We start from the raw sequence: 13,455 nt of genomic DNA on the forward strand, positions 1-13,455 counted from the left end.
ACCTAGTAGTAGGTATTTGATGGAACAAACAAGGTTGGTTTGGACATTAGAATCGTTAATTGAATATTACTATTGGAGGTGTGCAAGTTGATTTGGACATTGAAATCGTTAATTGAATATTGCTATTGATGTTATGACTTATGCGTGACACCTAGATAGATGTGCCCTTGACCTAATGACTATGAAGCAGCCTGTACCCTCGACCTAATGACTTCCTTGTTCAAAAGCTAGATTCATGGGATTCATAATTTGGCTATGTTCTTCATTTAAGTGTGTTTGTCGTTTAAATATTAAGAAAACAAATAAGATGCATGCATATTATTGTAATTTAAAAGAAATAAGTTTAATTTTCCCAACATGACATAAGAATAATTACAAAAATAAATTGAAATTAGTTTAATTTTCTCAACATGACATAAGAAAAATTACAAAAATAAATTGTCAAGAATGGGATTCGAACCCATGCCCTTTCGGACCAGTACCTGAAACTGGCGCCTTAGACCAACTCGGCCATCTTGACACTTTTGTTCAACTAATTTAAAAAAAAATTAAATACTTTGTATATATGTGTTCATCCATTTCTTTTTAGCAATTTAAATGTTGATGCTTTTATTTTCTTGATGCGACATTTGTGTATTATTACTTAGAAAATTGTATATAATAGCAAACTAATAAATCAAATTAAATGTTATAATCATACTTTGATTTAATTGAGCCCTGTAAGAAACTGTTTGTCAGTCACCTCTCTCCCTCAAACTCTCACTCGCTACTCTCCATCTCTCACTCGCTTCCTCTCACTTTTATACAAACACAAGTGTATAAAATGTGTTTCTGTTTGTATAAAGCGATTTTTTTTTTTGTATATAGACATATACTGTCGTTAAATTCTCTCCTCTCTCCCAGATCTCGCTCGCCACCCTCGCCTCTATCGCTTATACAAACAAAAACGAAATGTATAAATTCGTTTCTGTTTGTATAAAGCGAAAGAAAATTGTATTTACACTTGTAAATACATATATTTTCGTCCTATACACTTATAATTATATCATACAAATATTACCTTGTCTAATTTTCTTTTATTTTTCTCTCTTTATCGTTTTATACATACACATATTATACAATTGATTTGTATACAACTGTTTTCTTTTGTATGCGTGTAACGAATTATAAAATTGGTTTCTTTCTATATGTATAGCGAATTATACATATTTATGTTTTCTATAGAGTGCAATTATGTAAACTTTGTTATAGTATACAAATATAAATTTTGTGTTTGCTATATGTGAAAGTCGCTCTAATTTATATTTAGGGAGAGCACTCTTTTTTATGAGCCCTACATGGATCATATCTGAATTAAATGGTCAAGTATGTTTTGAACATTAGATAGATTTTAATAATAAAAGAAAATAGTATCCCAATCAACGAGAATAAAACAAAAAAATTGGCTTTGGCTAATTGGTTTTTGGCATGTGAATCTCAAACTACGATTGTTTTTAATTTTTGCCTTCAAATAAATGGTGTTTAGTTTTTTTTTTTGAATTATCATAGATACATATAGATATAATTATTACTCATACAAATAGAGCTAGATAGAGATATGATATATCTATGTAGACACACTTATTAAGAAAAATGATACGATGCATTTTACTATTGTTATGCATGCAGATGTAGTGTATTTCGATACTCATATACAAGATATTTATAATGCACACAAATATAATATATTTCACTATATTTATGCACATCGATATAATTTATTATGATACATTTTGAAATAAAAAAGTGATTCAATATTTCTAACTAAGCAAAACCTTGCTATTTTCTAAAAATCGGAATGCAAAATAACATTTACAATTTTTTCTCTTACATAACACAAATGAGGCTTTATATTTAGTCAACTCATGTGACGCTTTTTCTTTTTAGTCTTTCCCAAAAATAACGTTATTTTGATAACTATTTAACAACATCATCTTCATTTTTATCAATAACACTTTATTATGAAAGAAAAATCAACTAAAACCAAACACTAAACTAAGCTTTAATAAGACCAAACCTAAAAAAGGTCTGGTTTCTTTTATTCTTGTTTTCGATGAACGGTGTCACGTAAATTAAAATCGAGAGCAGTGGCGTAGCCACATGGTGAGAAGGGTGTCCAATTGATATTCGTCGTCGAAAAAAATATCGTATATATAATGACACATGAAATAATTAAATAACATATTTTTTAAATATTCTTAATATAACAAATTGTTACTTTTGAATTTCTTTATGAAATTTTTAGCTCCGCCACTGAGTTCGAGAGAGCAATATATTTTGGATTGGACTGGAGCACAAATATATATATCCATTAGCCAAATAAAGCCCATTTATTGCTGCCATCTGTTCACCATTGTATAGTGTAACAAATGCTGTAAATCTGGTGTGTCTCTCTCTCTCTCTCCTTCTCCCATCTTGCCTGAATCTTGAAATTTTCCTTAATCTCTCCAAAACCCAAAAACATAATCATTTGATTCCTATGTTTTTTTCTAACAAAATTTTCAAATTACCCCAATTTTAGAACTGTTTGATTCATTGATCTGGTTCTTGATTTGATCACACCACTTGATAGATTGATAAGGGAACATAGCATTTTGATCATTGTAAAGAATTGGGTATGTGCCTTTTGTCATAAAGATTCAATCTTTATTACCCAATTCTCTTTTATATTAGTTTCTAATTATCATTGTTTAGTTAAATATGCATTTTTTTGAGCTAGAAAATGATAAAGATTGATTTTTTCCCCAGTTTTTCTTTGTTTCACCTTGAAATGGAAATATGGGTTGATTTAGGAATTCCTTAAAAAAGGGTGGTGGATGCTAATTGTATTTAGTATTATGTCTGTTTTTATCTTAAATTGGTAAATGCCAAAATTATATGATTTTTAAGTGTTACTCTCTCCGTTTCGATTTATGTTACTATACGTTGTTTTTTGTACTTTCATTATAGTAATCTTATGTTTTAGTTAATTATATTTTCAGAATGTTTTATCATGCTATCTTTATTTTGTTTTGGCTTCTTCAGTTTTGTTATTTCTTTTCTCGGCTTTGATATACTTGTCCTTGAGCTGAGGGTCTATCAAGAGACAACCTCTCTACCTGTGTGCATATTCTATCCTTCTCGAACATCGATGTTGTTGTTATTGTTACTCCCTATTTTGATTTGTTTGTCTTACTTTCGTTTTTAGTTTGTGAAAAAAATGTCTCTTTCCTTTTTGAGGACTTCTTAATTCCACAAGATTAATGAACATTATGATACTCGTAATAAGATTCAAAAATCTTTTTTGCTATCTTAAATTCTTTGAAATGGAGGGAGTAAAAGATGTTGCACTAGAAGTAGTTATGTCAGACTTAGTAATTATTGTCTGTCTTGTTTTAGTCATACAACATATTTTGAAAGTTCTTTTTATTAGACATGATGAGACAACTTATGCAGTGTAGCTTATTGTTGAAATTATTTACTACAAGGGTCCCATATAGGAAAACATGTAGGATACTGTTCTTCTATCTTAGGTCAATTTCCTTTTAATTGTTTAAGTAATTTACATGTGGATGGGGCTCTTTTCCTGTTCATGGTTGAACAGACTAGGTAAGGGTGTTTTTTTTCCTTTTTTTTAATATGGAATATGTTGCCGACTCTTTAAAAATGTTGTCGTATCAATATCGGATCCTTCAAAGTGCATAACTTTTGTAGGATGTGGCACACACTTATCGGTATTTTTAAGAGTCCGAGCAACATTATACAAATAAATTTGGAGAGATCAGTTAGACATGTTTTTTTTAAAAAAAAATTCCTGAATAGCCTTATTATTATGTGGTACTACATAATGAAGGTTCACAAAAAATTGAACTATTTGTTAGCCATTTTGCCTTGTAGTATTAGTTAGTATATGTGCAGTATCTTATTCTACTAATTTTCACTACCTGCTGTTTCATTTGTTCCATTTATCTTTGCTATTATGTTGTCGTTGTTTTCTTTCTATCATGCTTTGATTACATTTGTTTTGAGTCGAGGGTCTATGGAAACAACCTCTCGACCACATAAAGGTAGGGGTAAGTTGTGCGTACATCTCAACCTCCCAGACCTCATTCCACAAGTATGTTGTTGTTGTTAGCCATTTTTGGGGAGTACTAACTACTTGCAGAAGGTTGCACTTTCTGTTTATTGGTATGATATTAAGTCTTTGTTATAGGAAGGACGAAATTTGCTAATTACGGAGAGTCATGTAACAAATGATTTATATTAACGATACAAACTAATTGGAATTAATTATCCCTTCTACAGATAACTGGATATCTATAGAACCCTTCATATCCCATAAAGGACATAGCATTGGAATGAAATAGACCTAAACAGAACGAATGATATACAAGATTTATATGGCCAACCTGATTATTGTACCCGGTGTTGATGCAATTTTGGATACAATATGAGGTCTCGACAATCTATAATAATGTGTTATCACACTGGCTTAGAGCAAGCATTTACGAAATCTTTGATGAATGATCAAAAGAGAAAGATTTATATAGCATACCAGTGTTAGGGATTGAGGTGTAGTTAATTGATTTGATTAAATTTCATAGAAAGATGCATGTACTTGTAATCTAGGGCAATTGCAATAGAGAGATTATGCTCCGTTTGCCCTTATGTGGCATCATACCAAAGTAGTACTCGCAAAGGGATTGCCCCGGCAGGTGAAGATGTTGGAGTGACAACATTAGGAATTAAGGCTTGAATGATAACTAGGTGATTTTTTCTTATCTGTCTATGACTAAGTCGACTGAGTTACTTGTTACGTGTTGGTGGAAGGTAGCAGGAACCTTGTAAATTACTAAATCATTGTCAAGGTGTACGTAAGTTGGCGAGACACCATCAATCTCAAATAATGCAGTTAGTGGGAGATAGAACTTCTGTTGGTCGAGGTGGCTTTAGCTTAAAATGGAGTGTCCAAGAGGAACTAGAAGTGGTGGGCATTCTAACTTTCATAGAGGTCTTTTTTAGAAGTGGTGGAGTCCTTTTCATATTGGTTTTTATATATCTGCTACTCAGGTCAAGGATCTGTCAGGAACAACCTCTCTACCTTCACAAAGTAAGGGGTAGGGCTGTGTATATAGTACACACTACCTCCCCGAACTTCACTTGTGGGACTACTTTGAGTATGTTATTGTTGCTGTATGTTTCCAGAATTACAAGTGCCAATTTTGTGTCAGTTGTCAGCTATGGCTGATTTGCTCATGAAAAAAACAACAACACGAGCAGCCTTTTATTTTGACAGAAACCTTACAATACTGCAATTTAAATCTCTAATATTTTCAGTTATACTGGAAATAGGCCGAAATGTAGTGAACTGTACAATGCTGAACTTCATGATTCTTCAATCAATTATAGCTCATGTATAAACTTCTAGTCATTAATGTAAGCAATTTAATAGTCTTCGGATAGTTAATGAAATTTTACAGCACCAACAGTTCTATGGTCGTAGCATCCTTCCCATCTACTGAGATTTTTTACTTTATTTTCGGAGAAGGTGACCAGTCTCTCCCTACTCACCAAAAAGGCACATGCAAACTGTGTTGGTGATTGTTTGTCTTTTCACAGACTTTATTGAGCAATAGTTTGTAAGTAACATGGTATAATCAGGTAAAATCTATAGCAAATCAGATGAGTTTTGGGAACTTCTTTAGGTCCAAACGATTGTTCTTAAATATGTCATCAAGTTGATTGTTATCTCAGAAAGTCACTTTGTTTGTTGAAGAAAGTTGGAATCAACAATAAAGGTGACTTTTTCGATAATAGTATTAGTTGAGTGACCATCTAATAAATCAACCCGTATGTAACCTTAGAATACTACAACAGCAACAACTACTACTACACCTTAATCCCATGCTAGTTGACGACGTCATTTAAAAATCTAAAACTTAATTTTCCACGTTCCACGAAATTTCAGAGTGCTTGATTTCCATCATATGCTTTCAGGTTTTGAGCTTAATACTTGACGGCAAGAAGCATGGGAGTGGGAGCTCAGCACAGGGTGGGACACTTCATTCTTTGCTGAAATTTTAAGTTTCTGATGCTTTGCTTTTCTGTAGATATTTGAAAGTCATCACTTTCCTTTTAGGACTGAATCTGAACTCGAAGAAGTAACTACAGTGACTGGAGGGAAGTTTTAGTTCATGGTGCTTTGCAAGTCCACTTTGAATATTTTTCCACCACTTCTCATCTCCTGATAGAACATTTACCTCTGAGACTTCTTTCTTCTTTACTTTTGCTGTTTCCTTCTGTAGCCGACCCCTGCCTTTGAAGTTTTTTCCAAGGGCCTATACCTGCTCATTCTTTACTTTTCTTTATTTCGGCACAAATAAGTAGTTATGATGTTCTAGCTTCCCATTTTATGTGGTGAAGAAGATGGCACACAATTCCGAGGAAGAAAAAAAAGAGGACTACCTTTTCAAGATTGTATTGATTGGTGATTCTGCAGTTGGTAAATCGAATTTGCTTGCTAGATTTGCTAGAGATGAATTCTATCCAAACTCAAAATCGACAATTGGAGTAGAATTTCAGACTCAAAAGATAAACATAAATGGGAAGGAGGTTAAAGCGCAGATATGGGATACGGCTGGTCAAGAACGATTTAGAGCAGTTACTTCTGCATATTACAGAGGTGCAGTTGGAGCTCTTCTGGTTTATGATATTAGTAGGCGCCTGACTTTCGATAACATTGATCGATGGCTTAACGAGCTTCAGAGTAAGCAGTATGCTCTTGATTTATTTTTTTGTTTTAGTTTATATTTGTTTGACAATACACTTGTTTGTTTTCTCATTTTAGTTTGAAATAGCCACGTTTAAGGTACTTGAGGAAGGTCTGCACTGGATTTTGTTTCAATATAGCTCAATAGTGGATAATTAAGTAGTAGGCTAGTAGGTAGTAGAGCATTTTTTCGCTTACCCTCCCATACTAGTAGTCGTACTATTTCTCATGTAACTTTTTGTCCGTCGATTTTTGTCACTATACTTCGATTATCACACTTTTGTTGTAGTGACTATTCTTTTTTTTCAAAATGTTTTATCATGATTTCTGTAGTATTTTGCCATGATCCCTTCTCTTCAGTTATTCTGTTTTCGATCTGCTTTGATATGCTTTTCATTGAGCCAAGGGTCTAGCGGAAAGCCGGAAACAACCTCTCTACCTCCAAAGGTAGTGGTAAGGTCTGTCCTCCCTATACCCAACTTGTGGGATTATACTAGGTATGTTATTGTTGAGAATTTCATATCAACAGAGATTATTCCATGTCATTAACGCATAATGTTTTTTGCCTATGGTACATTAAGTTCATCTGTTGGATTATGCATTGTGCTCCCATATGATTCTCTGGGTTGGTTTGATTGTTTGAAAGGCACCGTTGTCTTATGTTGCTCGGACTCTTTGAAATTGTAAGAATCCAAGCAACATAGCATGTATCATTGATGTACTTGTCCCTGGAATTGCTCATAAAATAAAGCAACATACATGACAGCTTCAATTTTCAGGATCTTTACTTACTTGATAGCATCGTTTTTGACTTATATCTTACTCCTTTAACAGCTCATTCGGACATGAATGTGGTTATAATACTCGTTGGCAACAAGTCTGATCTCAAAGACGCCAGGGAAGTTACAACAGCGGAAGGCAAAGCCTTGGCTGAGGCGAAAGGTCTATTTTTCATCGAAACTTCAGCTTTGGATTCATCGAATGTAACGTCTGCTTTCCAGACAGTTGTTAGGGAGATCTATAATATTCTGAGCAGGAAAGTTATTCAATCTCAAGAGCTCCAGAAAAAGGACTCGGGGCGGCTAGCAAATGGTAAGTCTGTGGTTTTGCAGGCTGATGATGGAAATCAAGAAACAGTTGCAGAAACAAAGAAAGGTGGATGTTGTTCGTCTTAAGTAAAACAATCAAATATGAAGTCGGCTTACCCTTTAATGTGAGACTTCTTGGCGTGAATTCATATTTACTCGGGCCCCAATGTTGATACTGGACACCGAGTGGGAAACAAAAAGAAAAGTAAACAATTCCTCTTTTAAGTCCAAGACATGTTAAATATTACTTCTCCCATGATGTAATTCAGTTTCTTGTTGGTTGAAGAAAGAAGTACAGCTTTCTCTTGGATCTATAGGAAAAACTATTTCTTTAGCAAATGTAAATGATCTCAAGGGGAGAAGTACATTTTTTTTTTACTGTTTTTGGAGTTTCTAGTTTTGTATAATTCAATTTCTGTGCTTTAACCTGCCCTTTGTTTCTGTCTTATTAGGCGTTTCGATATGATTTGATTCAAATTTGAATTAAAAAAAAGTATTATTTATTACATGAAAAAGGATATTTAGAAGTTAAAATTTTATTTGGACATAAAAATAGAGTTAAAGTTTTACGAGTAAAAACTTGAAAAACATATAGAAACATTTAGACAAAAAGACCCTATGAAACTTCGTTATTATCTCTTTAGGATTAACTTTGGGTCTTTCCTACGCAGCTTAGTTAGCTATTAGGTCACACCTTTCGGTACGATTATTTTATTATGACTTCATTCTAATTTGTAATCCTATCTTCAACATCCCTCCTGTTTAATCAAAATATATAAGTGGTTCGAACATCACTGTTATCGAAAAATATGCTTTTGCAATTCTTAAATGATAGGAGGATATTATTTTCTAATGTATTTAGATGAAAAAGTTGTGACCCTTATTTGTAGTAGGTTACAACTCCCCAACAACTATAACCCAAAATTCAAAGAAATTAATTTATATATAATACACTATTTATTATTGACATTCCAAAATTTCATGTGAGCCAAATAAAATGTATTTTCTCCATCACATTCTTTTTAAACCATAGAAATTTGTACAAATACACCATTCATTTCTTTGGCCTTCAAATTTACACATTTTTTTTTATTTTAAAAAAAAAAATCTATATAAACAAATCCCTTCATTTTCTTTTTTTTTTAATATAAAAAACACAAACAAGTATTCTTTCATAGAGAAAGAAGAAGGGAAAAGAAAGAAGAAAAAAATCTTTCTTTTTCCTTCTTCTCAATATACAAAACATATATATATACTCATTTACACAAATAAAAAATTATTTTTCTCTAATTTGTTGTTAATTACAAATATGGCAAGCAGTAAAATGCTTACTTTGATATTGATCTTTTGCCTACTTGTGGCTACAAATGCAACAACAAAAATTACAAATGTAGAACTTGAAAAGAGCAATAATATGAATTATTCTCTAACACAATGTTATTATGAATGCTTGCAAATTAGAGTTTTCACATTGACTGATTGCCAAAAAGAATGCAGAAAAGCTTGTAAAATATCACAACAATAACATTTTATAAGAGAGGAAATAATCAAATATTTTTGGAACATTTTATTGAAGATATATACAAGAGGGGAGAAAATCAAAGATCCTTTGAATATATTTTTGATATATCATTTTTTTTTGTAAAAAAAATAGAGTTTCTTTTCCAATATATAAATAATTTCTTCTCTTAATTTTGTTCTTTTTTCATTTTTTTTTTGTATGTGTATATATATGTAAATTGTGTAATTTTATGTACATTTTGCATTGATATTTAGTTTGTTTAAATCAAATATAAGATTTTTTTGTTTGCATAAATATTGTCTTTGGTTAATGCTGAGTGCCATAATATATCACAAATTGCTTCTCCTTTTTTCCATTAACACTAATATTGTTTACTACAAATTACAATCATAATCTTAGTTCAAGATAAAGAAGCAATGTCACTCGATCAATATCCTCTCTGTGTCCCACATAGGCTGAATGGAGAGCCAATGACCTCGTTGGTCACGGTTGGCACCCCTTTCGAGTCCAGGCCTTGGCTCCATGAGTTGAACATTGGCTCTGATACCAATAACTTTGGGCCCCACTCACACCCGAAAGTTAGCTATTTCAGGTAAGAGAGCCCAAATGATTTGTAGCTCCTTCTATGATGATAGAGACCATGAACTAGATCAGAATCATTCTCAATCGATCCAGCAAAACACTCAAAAGATAAACAAGTATCGTTACTTCATGCTCGTTCCAAGCACGAAATGCTATTTGTAGAGACAAGAATCCCCTTCGTTACGTTACATGATTTATTCTTCATATAGATAGATAAAGGATCTACAGGACAACCAAAGAATCAAAACTTGATATAATATTCACTACTATTTTGTAACTGTTTGACACAAGTAGTAAGCCTTGATGCAATTATAGCTACAAACTCATAAATCAAAAAAGAGATAAAACATAGAGAGCAAAAGAAGCAAGAACATTTCCAATGTCCAACTTAGTATAGATGTTTTCTGCTAAATCCATGTCCATAAATGTGTAGATGCACAATTCTATTTCAGAGTTCACTATTTCATTTCCAATGTTGTTGACATGTACACGCCTAAGATTTTCGTTTGTCCTACATCTCGTAAAATCAAAAAGGTGTACGAAGATCATGTAGGGAGAGATTTACACCTTAGACGACAGTCATCTCCAAGCTGAAGAGGTCGCTAAAGCTCTGTTCTTCCATCCAAGATAAAGCGCGCCTTTGCTCTCTGCAAGTCGATAATTTGGGCTGAACTCTTTCAACACGCCGTTGATGGCTTCACCAACTGATGGACTCAAGGGGCATGGAGTAAATCCAGCCATTGTAAGTCTCATACTCCACTTTCCAAAAACTTCGTGTCTTTCCACTCTGTCAGCCCCCTCGCATGCTATTATGTTGACAATGTCTCGTGCCACACAATGCGCCTCTGCATTGATCCTTTGCTTGTCATCCCCCGGGCGACCTGCAGCAATTGACTCAAACATTGCGGTGTAGTAATCCAGAGTTTCACGGAATCTTGTAAGGAAAGCAGAAGTGTTGGTGTTGGATTCTTGTTCAACAAGGGTGACTATTTTCGGGGACAAGCTCTTAACCAATCTGAGTAGACGGTCTCGATGGTTTACAGTGGTTACACTCTCGTCTGGCATGTGGTGCAGCACGTACGGGAAGTTAACTGCCAAGGCTTCTCCATGTCTCATTTGAAGGTTTTCTAGATGAACCTCACAGCCCGATATAGCAGCAGCATGGAATTCAAAAGGCACTCCACATGATGCAGCAGCTTTCGCTAGCCTTTCGCCTACTAGGTGAAGTCCACCACCGCGTGCATGAGCTGATTGGGAATCATCAACACCTGTGATGTGGACAGAAGGGGGTCCGCCAGGCCGACGAGCAAGATTTTGCATAAGGAACACCCATTGACTTCCTTGCGCAATTTGAAAATCAATTATATGGATTCTGCTCTCATTCCTCATGGCTTCTTCAATCACAACGTTGGCGGATGTGTAAGCGAATCTGTAGTAGGGGCAGATGTGATAGAGGACTTGCATGTAAGAGATCAATTCTGAACCAGTTGGTTCCTTGCACTTGAGCATTTTGTATATGTTACTTCCCGAAGAATATATTCTTGCTTTGAGTCCTTCCAACATGTATGCGCTTAATCGTTGCATAGGTTCCCCGGAAACTGATACCTTTTGCTCTAAGACGTTCATCAGAGCATCTCTAGCTGTCACATCAGCATCCGATACCTTTTGCTCTAAGACATTCATCTGAGCATCTCTAGCTGTGACTTCGACATCCGATATTGCTTCAGCACAGGCAAGAAGCAGCTCTTTCATGTCCAAGCTCGGTGCAATTTCCAATACTCGATTCCACTTTGAAGGTTTTGAGACCTCACCATTGAAAGAACAACTGCTGTCTTCATCAATATCAAAACCAGGCCCTAGCAAATTATTCGCCATCTCCCTTAGCACATGCTTTAGTTCATTGCCATCATTAATTACTGAACACCCGCTCAAAGGTGAACCATAAGTGTTGTCTGAGGAATGGTGCTGATCCGAGATGTACGACTGAGAACACTGAGGAGAGAACGGACTCCAGTTGGACGAGACGCTTACAGCAGGAGGCGAATCATAGCTAACATAACCAGCATCAGGAAGTGAGTCAAGAGTGAAAAACTTTTCATTCTGTGTCTGATAAGAGAGCTGTGTCCCCGAGCTGCTAGTATCGCTGGAATTGTTGTTAACTACATGGTAAGGGCTATAATATTGCTCAAAGTTCGTCGTTGGCTGATGGCACAACTTGTGAACTCCGCCTGATGATTGAGGTATCTGGGATGCGCGCATGTTGGGATCAGTCACGCACTCTCTTCAAATTGGCTAAAATGCTGAACAACTGCTTCAAGCTAGCGAAGTCTCTTCTTTAAAAGTAGTCACAAAGTCTCAGAAGCTTTCAGCAGATACGTCGAATGTCATAACCAACTGCCAAAAAAAATCATGAATCAGTATACTTGATGAAACTAGAATTTGGTAAAATGCAGTATGGCTAACAGGATACTCCTAATAAAAGAACCACGAAGCTTTTTCAAAGAACAAAAATGTAAAATCTCAACGTATACCAGACGGAAAAGGACACACCAACACAAGTAAGAAGGCATCCACATCTTCTTATCACAGTGTATGAATCAGAAGTGTCAGCAAAATAACAAATTTCTATAGACCGACAGTGTAAAAAAGAACTTACGCTAAACAAATAGTGAGATTTGTAACCTCAAGAAAAGCCTGCTACAACATCTTAAAATACACAGCCACCTTAAAGTCAGTGTGGTGTTAAATCCAATAAACAGCACAGATAATACAACCAGCACGAAGACAATGGACAGTTTCATATAATCAAAACATCACAAACTCCACAGAGATTTATATTTCACGTTCTACGGCCCTTCACCAAATATAATACACGTATGGCGATATGAACAGAAGTGAAAAGAATAAAATCACACACACACACAGTGGGGGAAAGACAATCTTTACCTCTAAACCAGAATGTGTAATTAGTCAGACATATTAAGGAAAGAACAAAGGATAAAACAAAAGGCAATAATTAATGAAGTTGGTTTTAGATACCAAATTGAGGGAAACAGAATTGGATAAAGATAAAATGTAACAAACTCACATCCAGAAAAGAAAAAGAAAGACAGCTAATAAAGATTAATTCATTATCATTATCTGTAACTTCTAAATAAAGTAATTAAAAAAAATAATATTAAATGAAGTGACAAAATTACCAAAGATTCACAAGCTTATCAAGAAAAGTATTAAAAATTCAAAACAAGTTCATTAGTCATTCCTTCATATATATACTTAGAAATAGAAAAGTGTACTAGAAAGAACCAATTGTCAGATATCTGAATAATTGCTAGCCTAACATCAAATTTCCATAAAATAGAGAGACAAAAAAAAAAGATCTTCAAATTCACAACCCCACCCTGCACCCTGCACACACACACACACACACACCCCACACACACACGCACCAAAATATATATATATATATATATATA

At 34.3% G+C, this 13,455-nt stretch overlaps 2 protein-coding genes and 1 non-coding gene across 7 annotated transcripts in view; 1 reads left to right on the forward strand and 2 right to left on the reverse strand.

The window, feature by feature from the left end:
- Positions 1-439: 439 nt before the first annotated feature.
- On the reverse strand, positions 440-520 carry TRNAL-CAG. The gene has a single exon. It is a non-coding gene; the product is annotated as a tRNA-Leu (tRNA).
- Positions 521-2,353: 1,833 nt separating this feature from the next.
- Positions 2,354-8,306, forward strand: LOC107020801 (ras-related protein RABA5a-like). Of its 3 annotated transcripts, none has more exons than XM_015221303.2 (4): positions 2,354-2,422; positions 6,016-6,070; positions 6,158-6,784; positions 7,622-8,306. In XM_015221303.2, the coding sequence occupies exons 3-4, from the start codon at positions 6,445-6,447 to the stop codon at positions 7,960-7,962; spliced, it is 681 nt and encodes a 226-aa protein (XP_015076789.1). In that variant the 5' UTR covers positions 2,354-2,422; positions 6,016-6,070; positions 6,158-6,444; the 3' UTR covers positions 7,963-8,306. The 3 variants fall into 3 exon arrangements, with proteins under 3 accessions (XP_015076789.1, XP_015076788.1, XP_015076790.1); XM_015221302.2 differs by having other exon boundaries at positions 2,364-2,654; XM_015221304.2 differs by having other exon boundaries at positions 2,380-2,422; positions 6,016-6,784.
- A 1,912-nt stretch (positions 8,307-10,218) lies between these two features.
- The window catches only part of LOC107020922 (scarecrow-like protein 13), a 10,885-nt gene continuing 7,648 nt past the window's right edge, over positions 10,219-13,455 (reverse strand). For all 3 annotated transcript variants that reach the window (XM_015221449.1, XM_027917182.1, XM_027917181.1), the window contains one exon: positions 10,219-12,373. In XM_015221449.1, the coding sequence (XP_015076935.1) occupies positions 10,559-12,238 (1,680 nt within the window). In that variant the 5' untranslated portion in view covers positions 12,239-12,373 and the 3' untranslated portion in view covers positions 10,219-10,558. The remainder of the gene's footprint in view (positions 12,374-13,455) is intronic.

Source organism: Solanum pennellii, chromosome 5 (assembly GCF_001406875.1).
Source record: "Solanum pennellii chromosome 5, SPENNV200".
Classification (NCBI taxonomy): Eukaryota; Viridiplantae; Streptophyta; class Magnoliopsida; order Solanales; family Solanaceae; genus Solanum; species Solanum pennellii.